General features: G+C 32.2%; 2 protein-coding genes across 2 annotated transcripts; both read right to left on the bottom strand.

Annotated features, from left to right (window-relative positions):
- Positions 1-370: 370 nt before the first annotated feature.
- On the bottom strand, positions 371-14,998 carry LOC111701459 (uncharacterized). The gene is made up of 13 exons (XM_023472753.1): positions 14,979-14,998; positions 13,238-13,283; positions 11,378-11,459; positions 7,594-7,676; positions 5,464-5,544; positions 4,496-4,568; positions 3,594-3,681; positions 2,929-3,096; positions 2,444-2,496; positions 1,796-1,920; positions 916-984; positions 536-589; positions 371-478 (listed from the first exon to the last, which is right to left on the bottom strand). Exons 1-13 carry the CDS (start codon positions 14,990-14,992, stop codon positions 437-439), a joined length of 978 nt encoding a protein of 325 aa, XP_023328521.1. The 5' UTR covers positions 14,993-14,998; the 3' UTR covers positions 371-436.
- Positions 14,999-16,166: 1,168 nt separating this feature from the next.
- LOC111701356 (uncharacterized) lies at positions 16,167-23,682 on the bottom strand. The gene is made up of 8 exons (XM_023472611.1): positions 23,631-23,682; positions 22,243-22,374; positions 20,607-20,689; positions 18,990-19,122; positions 17,542-17,665; positions 16,955-17,020; positions 16,257-16,356; positions 16,167-16,172 (listed from the first exon to the last, which is right to left on the bottom strand). The coding sequence occupies exons 2-8, from the start codon at positions 22,370-22,372 to the stop codon at positions 16,167-16,169; spliced, it is 642 nt and encodes a 213-aa protein (XP_023328379.1). The 5' UTR covers positions 22,373-22,374; positions 23,631-23,682.
- Positions 23,683-23,980: the final 298 nt, after the last annotated feature.

Here is a 23,980-nt window from a genome sequence, read left to right on the forward strand (position 1 = left end):
ACTCTTCGTTGTTTTTGGTTTGTTTATCTGTTTATCTGTTTATCTATTTATCTGTTTATCTGTTTATCTGTTTATCTGTTTATCTGTTTATCTGTCTATCCGTTTACCTGTTTATCTGTTTATCTGTTTATCTGTTTATCTGTTTAGCTTTTTATCTGTTTATCTGTTTATCTGTTTATCTGTTCATCTGTTTATATGTTTATCTGTTTATCTGTTAAGCTTTTTATCTGTTTATCTGTTTAGCTTTCTATCTGTTTATCTGTTTATCTGTTTATCTGTTTAGCTTTTTATCTGTTTATCTGTTTATCTGTTTATATGTTTATCTGTTTATCTGTTAAGCTTTTTATCTGTTTATCTGTTTATCTGTCTATCTGTTTATCTGTTTATCTGTTTATCTGTTTGTTTATCTGTTTATCTGTTTATATATCTATTGTTCTCAAACATTAAGCGGACAGCTTGCTAGTCGTCCATTTTTAACCTAAAACAAGGGATTTTGAAAAAAGTTAAAAATTATTTTTTTATAATAAAATTTTACTTTAATTTTTTTGAGGGTTACTGATGCAGGGACAGCTCCATAAAGGGTATAGTCCTGAGATATTTATGCAATTGAAATTAAACTATTCAACAAAAAATGTAAGAATCTATAAAACCCGATTTTGATTATTTTTTAATGTTTTGATTTTGCAATTGCACATAATTAGTGGCAGTTATGCACAATACCAATTAGACGTTTTTTCCACCAAGGATAAAACATTTCAGGGCATTTTAATAATAGCTCTTGGCGAAGCGTAAAGACATATTGTCACAATCAAATATAATTTTCTGTCATAAGGATGACAAATTAAATGTGATCATTATCATTTTTTTGTAGATTTTCATTTTTTTTTGTGTTTAGAGGTTAATTGCACAATGTTCCTGTGTGTGTCCTGGACTTGGACTAAAGATTGCGCGCCATTCTTCCTGGTTTGGTTCCAGCCTTAATACCTGGAATAGAAAAAATATTTATAAAACATGCGTAATGGAATTCTGAAACTTGAGTTTCACGAAATTTAAATTTAATAAGTAACATTTAACATTTTAAAAGAAATTATTTTGATACCACAATCTGAAGAAAAACAATCGTTTCTTCATTAAAGGGACTGATTTTACGTAATTCCAAGGGACCCTTCGTTTATAGAGTGGCGTTAGTTCTTCTATCAGAATATTGAATAAAAGTGATCAATATCCATAGATAAAGATAGATTGCGCATAAGACGACAATTTTCATCTTGAAAGATATAAATGTACAGAGATGTTTTAAAGATATTCCTATTATATAGATTAACTAGGTCGGTTGTGAACATTGGCTGTTCTTATCATTGAGTACTTAAGTGGTGTACATGAGTTCTGTAGAGAGAAATTTAAATTAGTTTAGTCCTTCTCATCTCCTTCTTCAGTTCTCGTCAATATGATATATTGATATTCTCAAAATAAAATTCACTCCTGAGTGGTTTAATAATTATGAAATCCATTAAAACACCAAACCACTCCGCTTATCATTGAAGTACACTTTGACCCCTAGAAGTATGAGTTCGCAGACTGTCCAATTCTTGGTGATTTTGCGTACATAAGCTATCTATGTTTATTTATTTATCTATGTCAATATCTTTTTCATTGAACTTCAGATGAAGTTCTGAATCGTAAATGTGAAGCTTAAAATTTAGTTTCACTGAAAATTATGTCGACAGCCCATTTATTTAAAAAAAGGGAGTGATTTTCCAACTAAAAAGCATCGGTCATAGCTCTGCATTCTTACCTTTGGTAGGCTAACATACTCATATTTATTAAGAGGCGCGGTGTCACAGCTTTTAAAGATATTATTGACAGCTAGGGTTGCCCCGCCACTGTAATATATACAGCCAGCATTACTCACAGCTTGACCTGAAAAAGATAAATTTTTGTTATTAAAACACCGTATTGACGATGTTCACCTAGAAATTAATCTTTTAAAAAAAATTATTACTCAGCGCTAACTCTAATTTTCTAATCCTTATATCCTTGCAAACTGGTTTGATATTGATAATTCTACTAATATTTATAGGTTTGCTGTCATATAGAGACATATGAACTATAACATTAGAGTTTGAGGCGAGTAATCGGTTATTTTTCAAACTTATGCAATTATATGAGGAATATAAAACTTCTTTTGTGCCTAGTGTCGTTTTTATTTTTAAGGCCTATAATCATGCCGGCTAGCGACAAATTTTATATTTTACTAGTAAGTTTATTAATTAGTAAGCTAAAATCTACAAATCTTTTTATAAGTCTGCTCTTAACAAATAAAAAAAAACAGAATCCATATATGCACATTAATGTTTAATTATTATCATTTCTAATGGTTTGTTATTAAGTATTATTATAATTTTTTTTTATTGATAAAAATAAATTATTATAATAGCTGTACCAAAGGCATATCCTCTGAATGAAATAATTCGTCCTTGCAACTCCATACTAGTCCTATAACACAAGGGTTTAGTTTATAACTCTTTACTGTATCCTAACAGAATAAGTAGCTTAACAGCTGTTCCTGGTTCAACTTCTTTTCAACAATTCATAAGTTTCCATCTTTGAAACTACTTAAGTATTCCATGTCCGCTTAGATTGTCACCTTTTCTGAACCTATTAAAGCTTTGGTACTGGCATGGCTGGTTAACTTTACTCATTCTGTTAAGTATCTATCGCAAAGTAAACTTGCCAAACTTTAGACCCTGAGCTGATTCTACAGAATTTTTTAACTTTAATCAGAATTGTGTTGTCTAAGGTTCTAATTAAACTATGATTTTAAGTAAGTTTCAACCCCCCCCCCCTCTCGTAATGTTGAAAAAAGTGTGAGCTCTCCCCCCTGGACTAAATCCTGTATAAGACACCAGATTAAAAAATGCATTGAACCTGGGAAGGCTGGGACCTTGGCTCCAAATCCCCTTGGCGGGATCAAACACCCAGACAGAGTTGGACGGGTTCTGGTAGAAGGATTTCAGCTCCACGTCGTACTCTACAGTGTATCCACCCACTAGATAGAGCTTACCCAGGTGCCATACTGTAGCTCCACCAGATATCCTTACAATATAGTCGCAGTTAGAGATGCCTATAACTTTTTTGGGGGACATTTAAGGATTTCTGACTTTTAAGTCACTTAACAAAAAGATGTTAACTCTGACAAAAGCTATAATTGTCTTAATTTTTTGCTTTGGTCTTTTATCTTATCTTAGAGTGTGAATATTTTGCAAGTGACAAAAATAAACTTTATATATTAAGCATAACATTTTCTTTAAAATAAATGAAAAATAAAGTTTTAAAAATCTTGGATTTAACGAACCAAAAAAATGCAATGTCATTATATATCTTAAAAAAAGAATTCGTTTAAAGAAACCGCCGTGAAAATGTTGGAGATGTTGAATCTTGATAATGATAAAAATATTGTGACGCACCCCAAGGTTCAATTCTAGGACCCGTATATTTAATCTATATTCCATATCAACCCGTTTTCTATCTATTCTCAATTTAATTTTCTACTTTAACATGTTTTTCCATTTAAGATTTGTCTCTTTGATTACCTAAATGGAGTATCATCAGGGAAAAGCATCCATGCCGAAGTGCTCAGGTCATGTATATGAAGATTTGTGGATATCAGGGGTTCTTCTCCTGAACACCAAACCAAACCTTTAAACTTGAAAAACCAAACCTTTAAACAATCAAAACCAAAACAAACATTAAAACTTGCAAAACCAAACCAAACCTTTAAACTTGTAAAATCAAACCAAACCTTTAAATCTTTGCAACATGATGGTGTAAACCTTTGATATTTGATCTAACAAAATTTAGATTAATATGAAAAGTCTACCAAATCGGTTTGTAAAGATATAAAGATTAGAACCCAGTTTTTTTAAAGCCTTTGAAATGTAAAGATTTGCAACATTAAACTTTAAAGAAATCTAAAATATTCTAAATAAACATACAAAACATATTTTACATTCAATGCATTTTACAATCTGGTTGGGGGAGATTAAATGTAATCGGATCATTTTCTCTTCTAAGAATTACTACTCTGTAAAGATAGTTTTCAGAACAAATTTTCATAAAATTATAAAGTACAACCTTCGGCACATTAGTTTAATGGCCAATAGTAGCGAACCCAAAAGAAAGTTTTTTTTGTGTCATTTCGCAAAATTAACTTTAAAATTTAGCAAAAATATTTTTCAATGTTATTGTTTTGTTAGCTGCAGTGCAGTACTTCGAATCCGAATTATCGTATTTTCGTATTTTATTCTTATTTTAAAAAGTTAATAATTATGCGATTTGTAACGTAATTATATTCCGATGCAGTCTAAAAATACTTTGTTTTAGCTATTTTTGCACACACTTAATATGTACGAAAACTACAAGAAATGATAATGTTATGGACAATGTAGGATAAAGAGTTGTATGACCTTATGGTAATGTTTACGATCATGTTTACCTATGGACGTGAGTTTTGTTTTCCATATACTATGTCCGGCCTTATAGCTCTGAGAATATCGGGTATGAAATTCCTGAAAAATATATTGAAAATAAAAAATAATTGAAAATAAATTCTCCTTTGTATAACAATTTTATAACATTTATTGTGATTTAAAAGGATGTAAAACTAGTTTACTACAGTCATCGTCGTATGTATCAATACAATGAAGACGACTTTAGATTTCAACTAGCCTTTAAACAGTATGGATAGTGGGTACACATAATCATGGAAACAAAGTAAAGCTATCAAATAACAGCTTCTCTTGTTCACTTGTAAAATAGTAATCAAAACTTAATAAAAAGTCGTCTTCATTGCATTGATATTTAATATTTACAAAGAAAGTGAAAGTGAAAGGCAGGGGGGTCTGAATCTATGTATAGTCTGGGGGGGGGCGACCCCACGACCTCACCCCCCCCCCTAGAAAAAGGCCTTGAGAATTGGTCTTATAGGATTACCCCCTTAGAAAATAGTCCAATTTTTCAAGGCCAGCTCATTGCAAAAAAAAAATTAGACTGATAATTTTAAAAGTAAGGAGGGTTGAAAAAAATGCCAAAAAATGGATTAAAAAATGTGAAAAATATTTTTTGTTTTAAACAGATATATGTGACACATGTTTCTACATCCATTTTTCAATTTTCAATTTTTAGATCTGTAGCTTAAGTCACAAAAAAAGTATTCGCTATTTTAGCTTTTATTTTTAAACACAGACCGGACTTTTTACCGCTCAGTCTGTTTTATAACAAAAATTCCTTTAACTTGCTATTCATAAAAAACCACAAAATTTCACGCCCCCCCCCCCCCAGCCTGTTTAGGGTTAATAAATAGAGAGAAATAGTTCAACCACCACTTACTGTCGGTTCAACCTGTTTAACTTCTTCTATTCATTAAATCATGAGAATTTTACTTAAAAACATTTGTCTACGTACCTGAAGATCAAATGAGCACCAAATGTAACCAAAGTCAGGACCTTCGATGACAGACGTTCCACCAAAAAGATATAAATTCCCCTAAAAATATTTAAAATTTAACAATGAACTGTAAAAATCTAGGCGTACACAGGGGCAGGACCCTACACCCGGCTCAGTAACATTTTGCCTAGTACAAGTTCGCCTAGTACACTTTCGCCTAGTACACTTTCGACTAGTACATGTTCGCCTACTAACTTTTTGCCTAGATAACATTTTGCCTGAACACAGTTTGCCTAGACAACATTTCGCCTAGATAACATATTAGAAGGTAATTTTCGCCTATTACCTATTCACTAATTTTTTTCAAAAATTTCTAAAGTTCCTCTTTTTACTCAAGAAATTCAATTAAAAGCACAAAAAAATGTATAATAATAATGTTTACAAAGATTTGACAGGTTCTTTGTACAGTAAAAATTGCGTATTTTTTTGTTCTAAAAGCTGGTTAAATATAATTTGAAGAATGTTAATCTAGGCGAAAATTACTCTATAATGTTATCTAGGCAAAATGTTATCTAGGCGAAATGTTGTCTAGGCAAACTGTGTCTAGGCAAAATGTTGTCTAGGCGAACTTGAACTAGGCGAACATGTACTAGGCGAAAGTGTACTAGGCGAACTTGTACTAAGCAAAATGTTACTGAGCCCTACACCCCAATTAATTACCCTCCTATAAATCTCATTTTAAAATCTGAAAAATACAAGAAAGTGTTTCTTCTAAAATCCTACATTTGTTTACAACTTTGTCCTTCTCAAGCCATTTAGATTAAATATTGGATACGCCACTGTCGAATTTCCTATTTCAAAACTAAATTAGACAGTGATAAATACTATTCTATTAATACTTTTATTCTTTTCTATATTTTCTTCTTCTTTATAATTGAGGTTAGACATGTATATACATAAATGTAAGTGTGTTTACATAATATTTGATGAGTACTTGAGCTGTGTTTGCTTTATTGTGTAAACTTTATCCCGAGGATCTGGTTCAGCAAATTCCAGAAATGAGCAATATATTTCAGCTGAACTGTAGACGTAATTCTCAAAATCCGTAAGTAACTTTATATAGTGGAACTACAATTAAAAATAATCCAATTTTCAGAAAGAATGTAGTAAATATTCTACTCCATAAACTGCTCTCGAACCCGTATCTATCCAGGTACAATTAGCTACCAATACTAAACCCGGACACAAGCTCATTGTCCACACGGGAACAAGCACATTAATTGATCACACCAAACCAATGGGCGTGATCAGCTATCAATGTCTCTATACGAACACGTAATCGATCAACGCCAAGCCAATGAGTGCGATCAGCTATCAATGTCTACACGGACACAAGCACATAATCGATCAAACCAATGGGTGTGATCAGCTATCAATGTATCTCCAGGGACACAAGCATGTAATCGATCAACGCCAAACCAATGGGCGGGATCAGCTATAAATGTCTCTCTACGGAAGCAACCACTCAATCGATCAATACCCAACCATAGGGCACAATCAGCTATCAATGTCTGTGCAGACACAAGCACGAAACTATCAATGCCTCAAATGGGACATGATTTTAACTCATTCATTAAGAGGAAGGACATAATTACTCTCTCGAAGTAATAAAACCAGAGTCTCTTTAATATAAATAATTATAAACATAGGTAAACATTATGCATTTCCAGTAAGTTAAGCATTTTTTGGCAACTTTTTTTTAAACAGATTTTTTTTGGGCCAACAACAGAAAAACTTAAGGGCAGACAGTTTTAAAATATTAAAATATCTGAATTGATTACTAAATTACCAATAATGTTTAAATCTATAGAATTAAAATGAAGAGTACACCTCACCTTTAAGGGAAAGGAACTGAGTCTTTGCCACAAAATCAAATTTTCTAATGCCTATATCTTTGCAACCTGATGGTGTAAACATTTGACATTTCAAACTTAGTTTATTTAATAAAACAGAATTCATAGTTTGAAATATCTAAGGTCTACACCATAGGGTTGCTCAAATTATGGGATTAGACAATCCGAGTGTGTAGCAAAGACTCAATTCCTAATTGAGATTAATAAGACGGTATATAGGGTTGATCTAACCTACCTTAAGACAAGCAGCGTTGGAATCACAGTAGATCAGATCAGTTTGAGGAGATGGAAGAAATTTGAAGGTTTCACAAGTTGTTCCTATCCAGTTCATTCATTCAAGTGTCTTTGAGAAAGGAATAAAGGAATCAGCTCTCAAGTAAAAGTAAATCATGAATTAGCCATATTACTAAAGCTAGGAACAGTGGATTATAGATTTAATATGTTGCGTGTCTGGGGCTACGAAATGTTATAACTGAGGTAATCTGTAAAACCTCAAATAGATCCAGACTGTTTGGAAAAGTTGCATCAATTTACAGAACTGAGTCGACTTTTACACATTTGTGTAGCCCTAGACATTTATGTGTTATAATATAAAGCCACGCACCTCTGACCCTTCAGTAAAAGTAAATTCAACCTAAAGTCTGACCGCGTCAACCTTGTTGCACCGGCTAGTCCTATTGAGTGTCGGGGCGATACAATACAAACAGGAAAGGTCGAACCGGCTTGGAAATTCAAGTGTACTACGGCTGCCCGTGAAGCACTTGTTTTAGTTTTTATGGAGTAATTGCAAAACATTCTCATTAATTATTGCGTGAAAGCTTGCAAACTATGGATCACTGTGGCCAAAAAGGCATAGGCGTTGCGACACGTAAAAATCTACCAAGGCTTTAAAAATCAGCGTATAATTTACATAGCTGTCAGGATCTCTACCCGAAAAAGAAAGTTCCAGAGTATGAGAAAAATCTTATTTTTGTATTACATGAAGTAAATGTTTTCATTGTTTTGAATTTCTTCTTGGTTTGATTTATAAATCATGAGCATGCAGAAAACACTGGAAACAGTTTCTGCCGGAGAAATGTTGTGATAAATAATAAGTTATGTTCTATAGTTTTATACAGGGTGTCTCAATTAACATTAAATAAATATTAAAACCTTTTTATACACTCTCTTTATCGTTCAGCTCTCAAATTAAGGACTATTTCTGAGTCGTCTCAGAATTTTAAATGTTTATTGAATCACCCTGTATAGGATGTAGGGTATAGGAGGACCACAGGACAAATTTTTTATTCGTTTTGTATCCAATGCAAACACAAAAATAGTTACCCGCCAGATGTCTCTGCTCTCAATGCTTTGAATGGTTACACGTGGAAGAGACACCTAGCGGAAAAAAGTCATTTTAATAGTCCATTGTATAAAAAACAAATAAAAAATTATGAAATATAAAATATATACGAATGCGTCGAAAAATAATCGATGACTTTAGGTTGTAATATCTAAATGATTTGTTTGAAACTAAATTGATTTTTTTACGATCCGAGTCGTATGTTGCAACTTACTGAATTTGTATGGACTCTACGTTCTACAGTATTAGTCGTTTTTGACAATGTTCTCCTTATAGACACAACAGATAGAAGTAAGATTAGTAGCGATCAAAAGCGATTATTTTTCGTAGTAAGCCTATACCCCCTTTCAGTTCTCACGAACACTCCCTTTAAAGAAGAGCATGTCGATAACCTTTTAACCTTTGTCAGGTTAGGAATGTAGAAGATATTGTTGTTTTTCTTACTTAAAAACTGTTTAAATTTATAAGTTACTTTGTAGAGAAACCGCAATTAAAAATATTAAATTCAAGTTTTAAATTCAAGTTAAAAGTTGAAATTTTTGATCATTTTGCACAAAGCTGTTGAGGATTAATTTGTTTAGCAGACATGCCTTTCTTTCTAAAGAAGGATCACTTAAAGTTACAACCAAAGTCATTTTAAAGCATTCGCTTCCCCCCCCCCTTCTCCACTCCCAAGCAGCAATATTTTAGGAAAAGAATTAGAATATGACAATATAAAGTCGGTATGGGGTGGGAGGAGTGGGAGTGTTTTAATATCTGACTGTTGGTACTTCTATATAGTTAATGTTGCAACTAACAATTATATCAAGTTTATTATCATCTTGTAATTATAGTTTCAACAGTTTCACAAATTGAAGTGGGGAGAGGTGGGGGGGGGAGGGAACCCCTGGACGCCATGAGCCTCTGCTATGTAGACATGAGCCTCCCAGATTTGCTAGGCAGACCGAGCCTCCACTATGCAGTCCAAGTCTCCGCTTTGAAGACTGTACCTCCGCTATGCAGTTAACGAGCCTCAACCATACAGAACAGCTTTTTTTAAATTTTGGTTTTAATGTGTAATAAAAATTTTAACAATTTTTGTTGACGTAGTGGCATAAGAATTTTACTAAAGATTAGAGTTGTTTATTGATATTCATGATTAAAAAAATATATAGACTCATAAAGTGGTTTATAATATTTATTCTAAAACTTTAAACATTTCTGACGCAAAAAGGAAGATATTTTGAGAAATATTTCTGGAGTAAATTTATTTTGTTTTGTTGTAATCTTTGATTTAAACAATACGTTTTTTTGAAAAATGTTAAAGAATTAAATAAATTATTCATATTTTCTGGTTTGAATTTGAACTACAAAAAAGGTATTTCTTAAATCAAAGATTAAAAATTATGAAATGAAATTTAATTCAAATTTTTTTTCTCTAAATGTTTTTCTTTTCATGTAAAGAATGATTAAAGTTTTATATACCATTTTATAAGTCATACTTAGAAACTATTTATGATTATTTATAAATACTTCTCATCTTTGAGAAACCTCTCATGCCACTATGTCAAAAAAGAATTGTTAACATTTTCCATTACACAAAAAACCAAGATTTAAAAAAACTGTTCTATATGGTGGAGGCACGGTCTGCCTAGCAAATATGGGAGGCTCATGTTGTCTGCATAGAGGAGGCTCATGGCGTCCGTAGGTTCCCTCCCTCGGGGGGTGGGGGGTAGGAGACAGTTTAGAACCATAACGTGAAATGAAATGTCAGTTTTGTGCCACTGCTAAATTTATTTTTTACAAAGTTTTGAATCTTTAAAATTTTAACAAATACAAAGTCTTAATCCATACTAGAGAAGAAAGGGTACATTTAAAAAAGAATACAGAAAAAACCTTTCAAAGAAAAGAGAATTTTTTCTCTGAACTTGATTTTAGAGGAAACTTGAAATCTTTATATCCACTGCCACTGTATATAATAAGTTTGGACAATAATCCATAATCAACGTCGAATTATGATAGAGATTGCTCAGCGATGAATATATGTTACATATATAACTTCCTCTCTCTATATCCTTAACTTCCTTTTTGACAAAAAAGTAATTTTTTTCCTTGACAAATAATGTTATTTCCGCACAATGCTATGAACGACATTTGGACCAGATGTGTAGATCGATTCAATAAATATTTTCTATTGTTATATTGTGTTCAAGTATTTAATTTGAGAAAGTTGTCTTGATTAGAATTAATTCAGTTGTTTTAATTTTCAATTCACCTAGGATTGAAGGATGGGTGGATAGAATAATGGGATGTATAAAAGCTGAGAGGGTTTTTGATCCCACATGGATCCTAGGATCTCCACAGAAGGGGCTGATTCATTTGCACACAGGTCTCCCGCTTTAGTAAGTATAAATTAGCGGTACAGTCCAAACTGCAAAGGTTGGCCCAGCTCGGATATTTAAATGTACACTGGTAGTGCGTGTTGGGTGTCCTGTCCTAGTTTGCCTTATAAAGTCTGTATGTGTACTGTACTGTTTTCTCTATCTGGTGCAAAGGCGGCTGCGTACTTGAGTTTACAGTGATATGTTACACAATTAATTCGGGAATTTTTACTAATTTAAGAAATAGTTGACATATAGAATGAAACGATGAATGGATTGAATTATGGATTAGTCAATTAATGAATGAATTGCAGTTCCTTGTCGAATTTGATTGCCAACCTCATCCTGTGCTGTTCTATTATTCAATAGTTCCCGTCCAATTATATAGATATATCCTGCCTAAACAAATTAAAGTATTGTGTTAATTTAAGTAAAGGACTTATAGTGCATCTTGCAACCATATGTCAGTTCCATTTTTTCAATTTTTGGATATCTGGGATATAGCAATATTTAAAATTATATTTGAAGTGAGTGTTCGCGAAAAATGAAAGGGGTTTCAGGTTTACGGCGAAAAATAAGCGTTTTTCTTATCACTACTAATCTTACTTCTATCGGTTGCGTCTATAAGAAGAAAATTGTTAAAAACGACTCATACCGAAGAACGTAGCGTCCATACAAATTCAGAAAGTAAAAAATCAATTTAATTCCAAACAAATCATTCAGATATTACAAACAATAGTCATCGATTATTTTTCGACGCATTCGTATATAGTTAATATTTCATAACATTTTTGATTTTGTTTTTTTTTTAAATAATATTTCGCTGGCGCTTGATTTTCGAACATTTCTGGAAAATATGAAATGTCGTCTTCATTGTTAAAAATAATCGAAACAGTAATAAATGCTTTCAAAAGTAACTCTCAGATCATAAAAAATAAAAAATATTATGAAATATCAACTATACAGGAATTTGTCGAAAAATAATCGATGACTATTGTTTGCAATATCTGATTGATTTGTTTGGAATTAAATTGATTTTTTTTAGATCCGAGTTGAATGTTGCATATTTCTGAATTTGTATGGACGCTACGTTCTTCGGTATGAGTTGTTTTTAACAATGTTCTCCTTATAGAATCAACAAATAGAAGTAAGATTAGTAGCGATCAAAAGCGATTATTTTTAGCCGTAAGCCGATACCCCCTTTCAGTTTTCGCGAACACTCCCTTTAAATAAAAATCTCTTTCTTGTTCATCTTTTGCTTTCGCTTTCTTGGAAATTATTTTAAGGAAAAGAATATTTTTAAAAGGAAACAAAGGCAGCATAGTTTACAAATCAGGAAACATTTTTCCAAGTTTGATGCACATCTTAAAAGTTAGAAAGAACTATTTTTAATTTAAAAAGTTTGAACTCATAAAGTTACGATTGTGATTTTGCGATTGTCACATTTTTCGTGCTTTTCGAGAATTCTATTAGTTAAACAAAAGTACTTTTTCATTGTCTTATTTACTATTCAATACTACAGAGAAGATGATACTTGGAATCACGCAAGGTACTAATGTAAGGAAAGTTAATTGCGGTCGCCTATACTCTGCGTACATATTGAAACCAGTTCTCTCTGGGCGGAATTTGTAAACAAGAATAGATGCATCAGTATTCGTTTAGTATCCGAGGAGGTTAAAAGCATTTAATTTTGATAATTTTCAAAATTCACATAATAGTTTCCTTTGACCAGAATTTTATTAGCTAATTTTTGTGAAAATAGATTCCATGTCAGGCTGTGACATCCGTCTTGTGTTTACTTTTCCGCCCAAAGACAGTACACTGGAGTACAAAAAATGCCTACACCTCTGAAATAACTTTCCTTGCATTAGTACCTTGGAATCCAGTCTCTTTTCAAGTTTAATTGTATTTCAACCCTTTGTCCATCAAACACAGAGTTGAAAGATCCCTGTGGAATTCTTTTCTTGAAATGTTTGAGAGGACATTTTAGGATTTTAACAAAAAGTTTATAATTTTTGTTTCCTTAATAATTTAGTAAATATTCATTGGAGGCTTCCAAGAACCACAACATTTTAAGAAAACCTTTATTCAAAAATGTTAAAAAGTTTAAAGGGATAGTGTACTAAATTGGTATTATACCAATAAGGTGACGGATTGCAAAACTAGTTATAATCTACCTCTGATGCGCAGATACAAGCTGATCGTAGGTCCACAGTCTCCTCACTTCACAAAATTTAGAATTAATAACTGAGATGAGATTTTAAAAGCTTAAACCCGACTAAGACCTGGTCTTTACGTCTGTTTAGACCAGGGAGTAAGGAATAGAAGGGAGATATAACTGACGCGGTTCGCCCTACCATATGATTATACATGCTTTGCAGACGGTACTCCATTTTATATCGAGCTGTTTGGTTTCTTTAGTAGGGACCCACAGGAAAAATATGTATTGGCGAAAATGGTCAAAGAAAATTGAGCCAATACATATTTTTCCTGTGGGGCCCTACTAAAGAAACCAAACAGCTCGATATAAAATGGAGTACCGTCTGCAAAGCATGTATAATCATATGGTAGGGCGAACCGTGTCAGTTGTCTCTCCCTTCTATTCCTTACTCCCTGGTTTAGACCCAAGTATAGCTCAAGTCAAGACCCGGGTTTTGGATGGCCTTAAGTTTAGTAAGAACCAACCATCTTGGGATTTTCTCTCTTTAAGGCTCGAGTCTTCAGGAGCTGATGATCGTAAATTTAGTAAAATCTTTTATATTTGTACATTTAAAATCTCGGGAATTATTTGTGGTGTCAAATTTTTATTATTTATATAAAATAAACATAGTATAAAAATAATTTATCTACATAAAGTTTGAACTTTCGAAATTTATATCTCCTTGTTACAGCTGGTCGGACGGCATTATGTCTGCTACAGAGAGAAAGCTTGCTAAACAGTCTCTCATTGGTCGAATCAGAAACAATCCTAACTTGGGTTCTTCCTAAGTCCGAGTTTGGGTTTTAGTCGGGTTTAAGTTTTTAAAATCTCATCTCTGAATTTAAGTTTTTTAAGAATGAATCTAATCGAAGATTTTTATTCTGAACAAAATAAAAAATTTGATTCTAAACAAAATAAATAAAGATTTTGAGTTTTTAGTTCTAAACAAAACAAAGATTTTGATTCTGAACAAATTAAAAAAAAAGATTTTGATTCCAAGCAAATTAAAAATTTCGATTCTAAAAATTTAAAGATTTTAATTTTAAACAAAATAAAGATTCTGATTCTAAACAAATTAAAGACTCTGATTCTAAACAAAGGAATTGAGTTTTTGCCATAAAACTCGCATTTTTATCTCCTATATCTTTGCAACTTGATGGCGTAAACCTTTGATATTTCAAACTTAGACTATTTGATCTAATATTTTGATGGTTTGAAATATCAAAGGTCTAGAAAAACTGATTGCAAAGTTATAGGAATTAGAAATCAGAGTTTGTGGTGAAAAATCAATTCCTTTAAAGGACTCAAAGTTGGGTTCCTTCCTAGGGATCTTTTATCATTTTAAAATAGGGGAATCTACTTTATACATGACCCACAGATGTGAGGGAATCTACCTTATATTTTACATACAGAAGTGAGGGAATCTGCCTTATATTTGACATATATTTAACCCACAGAAGTGAGGGTATTAACTTACCACCTAATATTTAATCCACAGAAGTGAGGGAATCTACCTTAGATTTGACATACAGAAGTGAGGGTATCTACCTCATATTTAACCCACAGAAGCAAGGGAATCTACCTTATATATGACATACAGAAGTGAGGGTATCTACCTTATATATGACATAAAGAAGTGAGGTTATCATCCTTATATTTGAGATTCAGGAGTGAGGGAATCTACCTCATATTTAACATACAGAAGTGAGGGAATCTACCTTATATTTGACATACAGAAGTGAGGAAATCTACTTTATATTAGAAATTTATTAGTAAGGTAATCTAGCTTATATTTGACATACAGAAGTGTGGGAATCTACCATATATTAGACATTTATAAGTAAGGTAATGTAGCTTATACTTGACATACAGAAGTGAGGGAATCTACCTTATATTTGACATACAGAAGTGAAGGCATCTACCATATATATGACATAAAGAAGTGAGGTACTATCTTCCTTATGTTTGAGATACAGAAGTGTGGGAATCTACCTTATATTTAAACCCACCAGAAGTGAGGGAATCTACCTTGTATTAGACATTTATTAGTAAGGTAATCTACCTTATATTTGACATAAAGAAGTGTGGGAATCTACCTTATATTAGACATTTATAAGTAAGGTAATGTAGCTTATACTTGACATACAGCAGTGAGGGAATCTATCTTATATTTGACATACAGAAGTGAGGGAATCTACCTTATATTTGACATAGGGTTCAGAATAAAATAGGAATATAATGCAGTGGTTCAGACTAAAATAGGAATATAATGCAGGGGTTCAAAATAAAATAGGAATATAATGCAGTGGTTCAGAATAAAATAGGAATAAAATGCAGGGGTTCAGAATAAAATAGGAATATAATGCAGTGGTTCAGAATAAAATAGGAATAAAATGCAGGGGTTCAGAATAAAATAGGAATATAATGCAGGAGTTCAGAATAAAATAGGAATATAATGCAGTGGTTCAGAATAAAATAGGAATATAATGCAGGGGTTCAGAATAAAATAGGAATATAATGCAGATAAAATAGGAATAAAATGCAGGGGTTCAGAATAAAATAGGAATATAATGCAGTGGTTCAGAATAAAATAGGAATTTAATGCAGAGGTTCAAAATAAAATAGGAATATGATGTAGGGGTTCAGAATAAAATAGGAATATAATGCATGGGTTCAGAATAAAATAGGAATATAATGCAGGGGTTCAGAATAAAATAGGAATATAATGCAGGGGTTCAGAATAAAATTGGAATATAATGCAGGGGTTCAGAATAAAATTGGAATATAATGCAGGGGTTCAGAATAAAATAGGAATATAATGCAGGAGTTCAGAACGTGATAACTCACAAAAGAAATCTTGAAATTGTAAAAAAAAATATTAAAAGATAAGAGATAAAAAGATTAAGTTATCCCTAAAATAGTATTACAGAAATTATAAAAGCAAAAACTGAAAAAATAAATAAAGAAAAGTCTAATTGAAGTAGAAACTAATGAACCTGTCCGCATATAATCCCACAATCAATAGTTAGCATCATAGTTGAGCCGTTAGGTAGAGGAGAAGGGTTATTGCTGGTTAACCAGTGGGTTTCACCCTCACTAACCAAACAAAATAATTTAGGTTCGTTAAAAAATATTCAAAATCAAAAAACAAAAATAACAAAAATATTGCAGAGAATAAATTAAGCAAAGTTCTGACCCGACACCATCCGACAATTTCAGAAAAAAGATATTGTTGCATTTATTTATTCTTAAAATGCTGCTTTTTAAAGTTTAATTATCTTTAATAAAGTTGATTAAGAAATGAAAAGTCATTTTTTAGAAATACAGTCGAGAGTTTTGAAATAATCTAAGCAAAACTTCTATTATGTGAAAACCAGTTAAAAAAAAGAAACCTAAAAATTCTATTTAAAGAGTTATAGGCCCAATTTCCAACAGTTAGCATGCCGGAAAAGAAGGAGATATCCTAATTTTTCTATTAAAAACGAAAAATGATCAATTAAATTTTCTATAAATGTGACAGATTTATGCAGCCGAGACAGATTTGAAATTGATTGAATTCATCTAATTGTTTTTTTTTTCAGATTAATGTTTGTAGGATACAGACATAGAGTCAGGTATATTTGAAAGAAAACATCTGTGATTGAAAATGCGCGAAATGTTTTCTTAATGCCGCGTGAAATATTTGTTTGTTTTCCTAAGTTCTCCAACCTCGCGTACACTGTAGAGAACATCTGGGCGAAGCACTTCATCCCTTCCATCTCTTTAAAATAGGATATAAATAGGATATGTAAATTTTTATAGAAGCATTGCTGATTCACAATTGTACCCTTTAAACCTTTATCTGATCAAGATTGTGGAAGATATCGTCATTTCTTTAGCTTGATAAGTGCTAAATTAAGTGCTTAATTAAATACCTAATTAGTAAGTAAAGTCCGGTACGAGCGGGGAAGGCGGGCGGCTATGAGCCACCACTATTTCCCCTTCCGTACCACCACATTTGACTCTTCCGGGCAAAATTACTCTTTTAAATGGTATATTTAGGGCCTTTAAAGTGTGATTTTTAAAAATCCAGCCTCGTCACGCAAAAAAGCACAACTCAACCCATTTTTTTCAATTCTAGTTAAGATAATTTTTTGTGTGTTGAATTCTTAAACTGTTTTACAATGAATTTTTGACAAATTTGACTGAGTATTGCATCTTGAAATATCACAAAGTCTAATGTGGTACGGAAGGGGAATAAGTGGTGGCTCATGGCCGCCTGCCTTCCCCCGCTCCCGGTACCTGTCTATGCTCGGGCGTACAAAGTGGCACTTGACATGGTCCGATGTCAAAGTGTTCATGTCGTTCGGGTTCCAGGCATGGATTAGGAGGAGGCCAGGAATACGCCGGTTAGGACACCAGATTCCTAAATTCAATATTTTGGATAGGGCACTAGATTCCTTAATTCAATATGTTGGTTAGGACACCAGATTCCCAAAATCAATATGTTGGTTAGTACACCAGATTCTTTAAATCTATATGTTGGTTAGGACACCAGATTCCTAAATTCAATATGTTGGTTAGGAAACCAAATTCCTTAATTCAATATGTTGGTTAGGACACCAGATTCCTTAATTCTATATGTTGGTAAGGACACCAGAATCCTTAATTCTATATGTTGGTTAGGACACCAGATTCTTTAAATCTATATGTTGGTTAGGACACCAGATTCATAAATTCAATATGTTGGTTAGGAAACCAGATTCCTAAATTCAATATGTTGGTTAGGACACCAGATTCCTAAACTCAATATGTTGGTTAGGACACCAGATTCCTTTATTCAATATGTTGGTTAGAGCACCGAATTCCTAAATTCAATATGTTAGTTAGGACACCAGATTCCTAAATTCAATATGTTGGTTAGGACACCAGATTCTTTAATTCTATATGTTGGTTAGGGCACCAGATTCCTAAATTCAATATGTTGGTTAAGACACCAGATTCCGAAATTCAATATGTTAGTTAGGACACCAGATTCCTAAATTCAATATGTTGGTTAGGAAACCAGATTCCTTTATTCAATATGTTGGTTAGGACACCAGATTCCTAAATTCAAGATGTTAGTTAGGACACCAGAATCCTAAATTCAATATCTTGTTTAGAACACCAGATTCCTTAATTAAATATGTTGGTTAGGACACCAGATTCCTTAATTCTATATGTTGATTATGACACCAGATTCCTTAATTCTATATGTTGGTTAGGACACCAGAATCCTAAAAATTCAATTTTTTGTTTAGAACACCAAATTCCTCAATTCAATATGTTGGTTAGGACACCAGATTCCTTAATTCTATATGTTGGATAGGACACCGGATTCCCAAAATCAATATGTTGGTTAGAACACCAGATTTCTAAATTCAATACGTTGGTTAGGACACCAGATTCCTAAATTAAACAATTGTTTTTTTTTATCACGTTCCTTTTTATTTGTTCTTACAAATTTTCAAAGAATTTGGAGTACTTTTGGTAAGAAATTAATTATATATATTATAATTAATTATATATTAAATTACATTAATCTTACAAGAACATGAAAATTCATTTGGCGTACCGTCCTGTTTTGCCTTCTTTTGTTTGTTTACTGTACAACTTTTTATAGCTGCCGAACGGTCGGTGTAGTACTTCAAGTGAACTAAGGTTTAAAGTGATATTATAAAAAAATCAAAAATAATTTAAAACATTATTACCTATGCAGTCCTGTTCTATCTGCCCATAAGTAACCCCTGTCCTTCCCTCCCCCTCCTCCTCTTGATAGATCAGATCATGGTTCGTTATATCGTGGAGCAACTTGCAGTACTTCTTCTTAGTACTCCCACTCACCTGAAGTCAAATCTTATGAATTTTAATTCGGTTCATGCATGACAGGCTTAGTTAATTACATGAAACTTAAATTTTCAGTTTAAAAGTTGGCATGATGTGAGTCAAATTCAGCCATTTTATCATCCACTCTTGTTCTTTTTTAGGTTTATGATATTGAAAATTGTCAATATGTTTTCTCTTGGGTAATAAAGTTTCCTCTGTTCAGATTAAAGCTCTAGTTACACATAGTTTGAAACCAGAATTCCAAGAAATTATCGTAATTAAGACGGTTTTTAATAAAAACCCATAAAGGGGCTGAAAGTATATTAGGAGTAACCATCTATAGAAAAAGGGCCATGTCTGAACTGCAGAACGAAACCTATAAAATATTCATCTGTGTTTCATTCTGACAATTCCTTCCATTGTTTCTGCAGTAAAAGATCAAAAAAAGCTTTTACTATAGGGAAATCATAATTAACCAAATTAATTTTTAAAAAGATACCTTGTAATATTTAATTCATTCTGACAAAGTAAAGCTTATACATGGTACTGTTCTGAATGAGACATGCCTACACGCTATAAATATTAAGTACTTTCATTTTTTGCTTTTAAAGTAATTTTTAAAAGAAAATTTTGTAATGAAAGAGTAATAATTAAAAAAATGTCTTTTGAATTGAAAAACAATAATGTTTCATAAAAAGTATAATTAATTTACCAACCTGATGGAAACAAACGTACTGTCTGAGTGTGTGAATATGAATTATACCAACCTGACAGAGACAAACGTATTGTCTCAGGGTGTGAATATGAATTACCAACCTGATGGAGACAAACGTACTGTCTAAGAGAATGAATATGAATTACCAACCTGATGGAGACAAACGTACTGTCTGAGAGAATGAATATGAATTACCAACCTGATGGAGACAAACGTACTGTCTGAGAGTGTGAATATGAATTATCAACCTGATGGAGACAAACTTACTGTCTAAGGGTGTGAATATGAATTACCAACCTGATGGAGAAAAACGTACTGTCTGAGAGTGTGAATATGAATTATCAACCTGATGGAGACAAACTTACTGTCAAAGGGTGTGAATATGAATTACCAACCTGATGGAGACAAACGTACTGTCTGAGAGTGTGAATATGAATTACCATCCTGATGGAGACAAATGTACTGTCTAAGGGTGTGAATATGAATTACCAACCTGATAGAGGCAAACGTACTGTCTAAGGGTGTGAATATGAATTACCAACCTGATGGAGGCAAGCGTACTGCCTGAGTGTGTGAATATGAATTACCATCCTGATGAAGACAAACGTACTGTCTAAGGGTGTGAATATGAATTACCAACCTGATGGAGACAAACATACTGCCTGAGTGTGTGAATATTAATTACCATCCTGATGGAGACAAACGTACTGTCTAAGGGTGTGAATATGAATTACCAACCTGATGGAGACAAACATACTGCCTGAGTGTGTGAATATGAATTACCAACCTGATGGAGACAAACGTACTGCCTGAGTGTGTGAATATGAATTTGTCTGGATTCTCTATCCCTAGATACCCAGCTTATTAGACCTGGAAAAAGACCATAAAAAGGGAATGTTCTAGAAATTGGGTAACAAGTCGATTTGCCAAAGGCACAAATTACTTCTGAAAGAATTCTAATTTTACTAATTACTTACAAAGGAACTGAGTTTTTGCCACAAACTATATTTTCTAACACGATTTCTTTGCAACCCAAAGTCGTAGACCTTTGAAATTTTAAACTATGAATTCTGTTAAATCAAATAATCTAAGTTTGAAATATCAAAGGTTTACACCATTCGAGATAAAGGGATTAGAAAATTTGAGTTTGTGGCAAAACTTAGTTCCTTTATTAACGTTATCGTTGATGTGCCTCAGAATAACGTTCATATAATGTTATTTGGCAGCATTAGACAGCTAGCTCAAAAACCGGTTTCATATTGCAAAGAATCTCTAAGTATAATAACTATATATGCGTAATTCTTTCGACTCTTAAACAAATTTCATGTAGAATTTTTAACTTTTAAACAAATATAACATTTGAAAAAATCCTTTTTCTGGTTTTAAAAGCTGTAAAATCTATTCAGTTTTGTAACACATATGTTTGAGTTCAGAAATTAATCTTTTTCATGTTTTCGGAGTTGTAAAACCGCAACTTCTTGGTAGAAAAATTCGCAATTAATTAGATTGCATCCCCAAGGTTGCAATCTATCATTGTGACCCTGGTTTCAGGGTTACAAATTGCAATTTCAAAAGTTTCATAATTTTGTTTAAAGGGAGTGACCGGCTATGTGAGGCAGTTAAACTGAGTATGCAGTGTTGTGGACATATTCTTTAGGATTCATTTGAGACATATAAAACAATTTTACGATGTAAAATTACTGAGTTTGAGCGTAAAGTCGACGTTCAAAATCATGAATTTGGGTGGGAACGTTTTCAGAATCGGTTTTTTTTTTTAAAACTTTTAAATAACGACAACGATATATATAGTAAAAGTTCTATATAGTAAACTAATTAGATATTTAGGAACATATTTCTCAAAAGAAATTTGTCCATAAATTGAAGTTAGAATTAATTATTTCCTTTTTTATCATTATATTGAAAAATGAATTTCTTATTTTCTATGAATTTGTTAGCAGATATCTTCAAATCCACCAAATGTCGTCCTTTTAAGAAAAAGTTCAGAAAATGTGCAGAAAATCTTTGTGATTAAAGAAAGATTACAGAAACTAATAATTGAATAAGATTACTTATTTTTGATGAAAAGAGTTAATTTTTATTTTCTCTACCTGTTCCTTGAACAACTAATTAGTTTACTGTAGAATTTTGTTTACATTTTTGTCGTCGTTATTTAATAATTAAAAAAAACCATTCTGAAAACGTATCCACCCAAAAGTACGATTTTAAACGTCGACTTTGCGTTCACCCTCAGGGTTTACAGATCTTTAAAAAGTGTTATATGTCTTAAATAAATCCTAAAGAATTTGTCCACAACACTGCACACTCAGTTAAACTACCTTACATAGCCGGTCTGTCCCTTTAACAGTTGAAAAAAATTATATTTGGGCATGCGTTGCTTTGTGTAAATTGTACAGTACACCTACCTTCACAAAGATCTGATTGTCCAAAGCTAAAGCTAAAGTCTGCGAGTTCTTCTTGTTCATTTTTCAGACGAAATATCTCGCATAAGGATGGAACATCTAGGTCTAGGAAATCCTGCTGTAACTTCTCCATACCTATTGAAAACAAGATGGTATTGTCTTAGTGATCGGTACGTTTCCAGAACATTATGAACCAGTCAGAACGTTTATGATTTTAGTGAGTCACATGTTCCAAGATATCAACATGTTCTTAACCTTTTACTAAGTGAGTCAGCTAATTGTAAGAAAACATGGTTTAAGTAAGTGAGAAAACATGGTTTAAGTGAGAAAACATGTTTTAAGTGAGACAACGTGTTTTAAGTGAGACAACATGTTTTAAGTGAGACACCATGGTTTAAGTGAGACAACATGTTTTAAGTGAGACAACATGGTTTAAGTGAGACAACAAGTTTTAAGTAAGACAACATGTTTTAAGTGAGAAAACATGTTTTAAGTGAGACATAAAACTTTAAGTGAGACAACATGTTTTAAGTGAGACAACATGTTTTAAGTGAGAAAACATGTTTTAAGTGAGACATAAAACTTTAAGTGAGACAACATGTTTTAAGTGAGACAACAAACTTTAAGTGAGACAACATGTTTTAAGTGAGACACAAACTTTAAGTAATACAACATGTTGTAAGTGAGACAACAAACTTTAAGTGAGAAAACATGTGGTAAGTGAAACAACATTTTTTAAGTGAGACAATATGTTTTAAGTGAGACACAAACTTTAAGTGAGACAACACGTTTTAAGTGAGACACAAACTTTAAGTAATACAACATGTTTTAAGTAAGACAACAAACTTTAAGTAATACAACATGTTTTAAGTGAGACAACAAACTTTAAGTGAGACAACACGTTTTAAGTGAGACAACATGTGTTAAGTGAGACACAAACTTTAAGTGAGACAACTTGTTTTAAGTGCAATTTTCACTTTATCAACATATGCTGAACAGTCAGTAAGGACGTTTCATTGAACGTTTTAAGGGTGAATTAGGACGTTTTGAAGAAACGTACTCTTACTCAGACTTTAAAGACGTGTAAAAGCTTTTACAAATGATTTTTTATTTTTATTGTTTCTGTTTTTTTTTACAGTGCATACTTTTGAAATATTATTCAATTATCTTCAAATTATTTTATAATTTATAAACAATGATTTTTTCTTTACAGATTTGCAGGGAGGTTTACAAATTTACCACTGCCTAAAAACAACATTCATATTTTTTCCAAATATTTAAATATTTGATATTTGATGTAAAAAAAAACAATCATATTTTAGAAGAAAAGTACGTTTTAAGATGCTAAACATTAGTTTTTGGAAAATAATAAAAAAAAAATATATTTAAACCTGAAGTTGGTCTGTTGTTGAGCTGAGATGGAGATGGGAGTATTCCATCTTGGAACAAATATAAAGTTTAAGATAATAAATCTTGGTGGAAAGATATGAATTATGTGACCCTGATTCAACCGTTATAAGAAGGTTGCGCAAATTGTTTAAAAAAAATGCCGCGCTTCCTGTTCAGAAACAATAGATTAAAAAATGGAGAAATATCTATTAATGTCATTGTAATGGGTATTATTAAGTGCGAAAAAGTTTTTGTCGGGATTTTTTATTCTGATCGAAAACAAACTAGAAAAATAAAAAATCACAGCAAAAACTTTTTCGCACGCATGATACCCATTTCAATAACATATATA

This window comes from Eurytemora carolleeae, unplaced genomic scaffold, assembly GCF_000591075.1.
Source record: "Eurytemora carolleeae unplaced genomic scaffold, Eaff_2.0 scaffold26, whole genome shotgun sequence".
NCBI lineage: Eukaryota > Metazoa > Arthropoda > Copepoda > Calanoida > Temoridae > Eurytemora > Eurytemora carolleeae.

What these genes read in the sequence shown, in the direction of transcription:
- LOC111701356 (XM_023472611.1), bottom strand. Translation starts at nt 22,372, where the DNA reads ATGGAGAAGTTACAGCAGGATTTCCTAGACCTAGATGTTCCATCCTTA. An exon ending in GATAGAACAGGACTGCATAG is followed by an intron (nt 17,666 to 18,989) that starts GTAATAATGTTT and finishes TATTGAATTTAG; the next exon opens with GAATCTGGTGTCCTAACCGG. An exon ending in GTACGCCCGAGCATAGACAG is followed by an intron (nt 17,021 to 17,541) that starts GTACCGGGAGCG and finishes CCTATTTTAAAG; the next exon opens with AGATGGAAGGGATGAAGTGC.
- LOC111701459 (XM_023472753.1), bottom strand. An exon ending in CAAGTCCAGGACACACACAG is followed by an intron (nt 590 to 915) that starts GAACATTGTGCA and finishes TAAATATCTCAG; the next exon opens with GACTATACCCTTTATGGAGC. An exon ending in TAACCCTCAAAAAAATTAAA is followed by an intron (nt 479 to 535) that starts GTAAAATTTTAT and finishes CCCTTGTTTTAG; the next exon opens with GTTAAAAATGGACGACTAGC.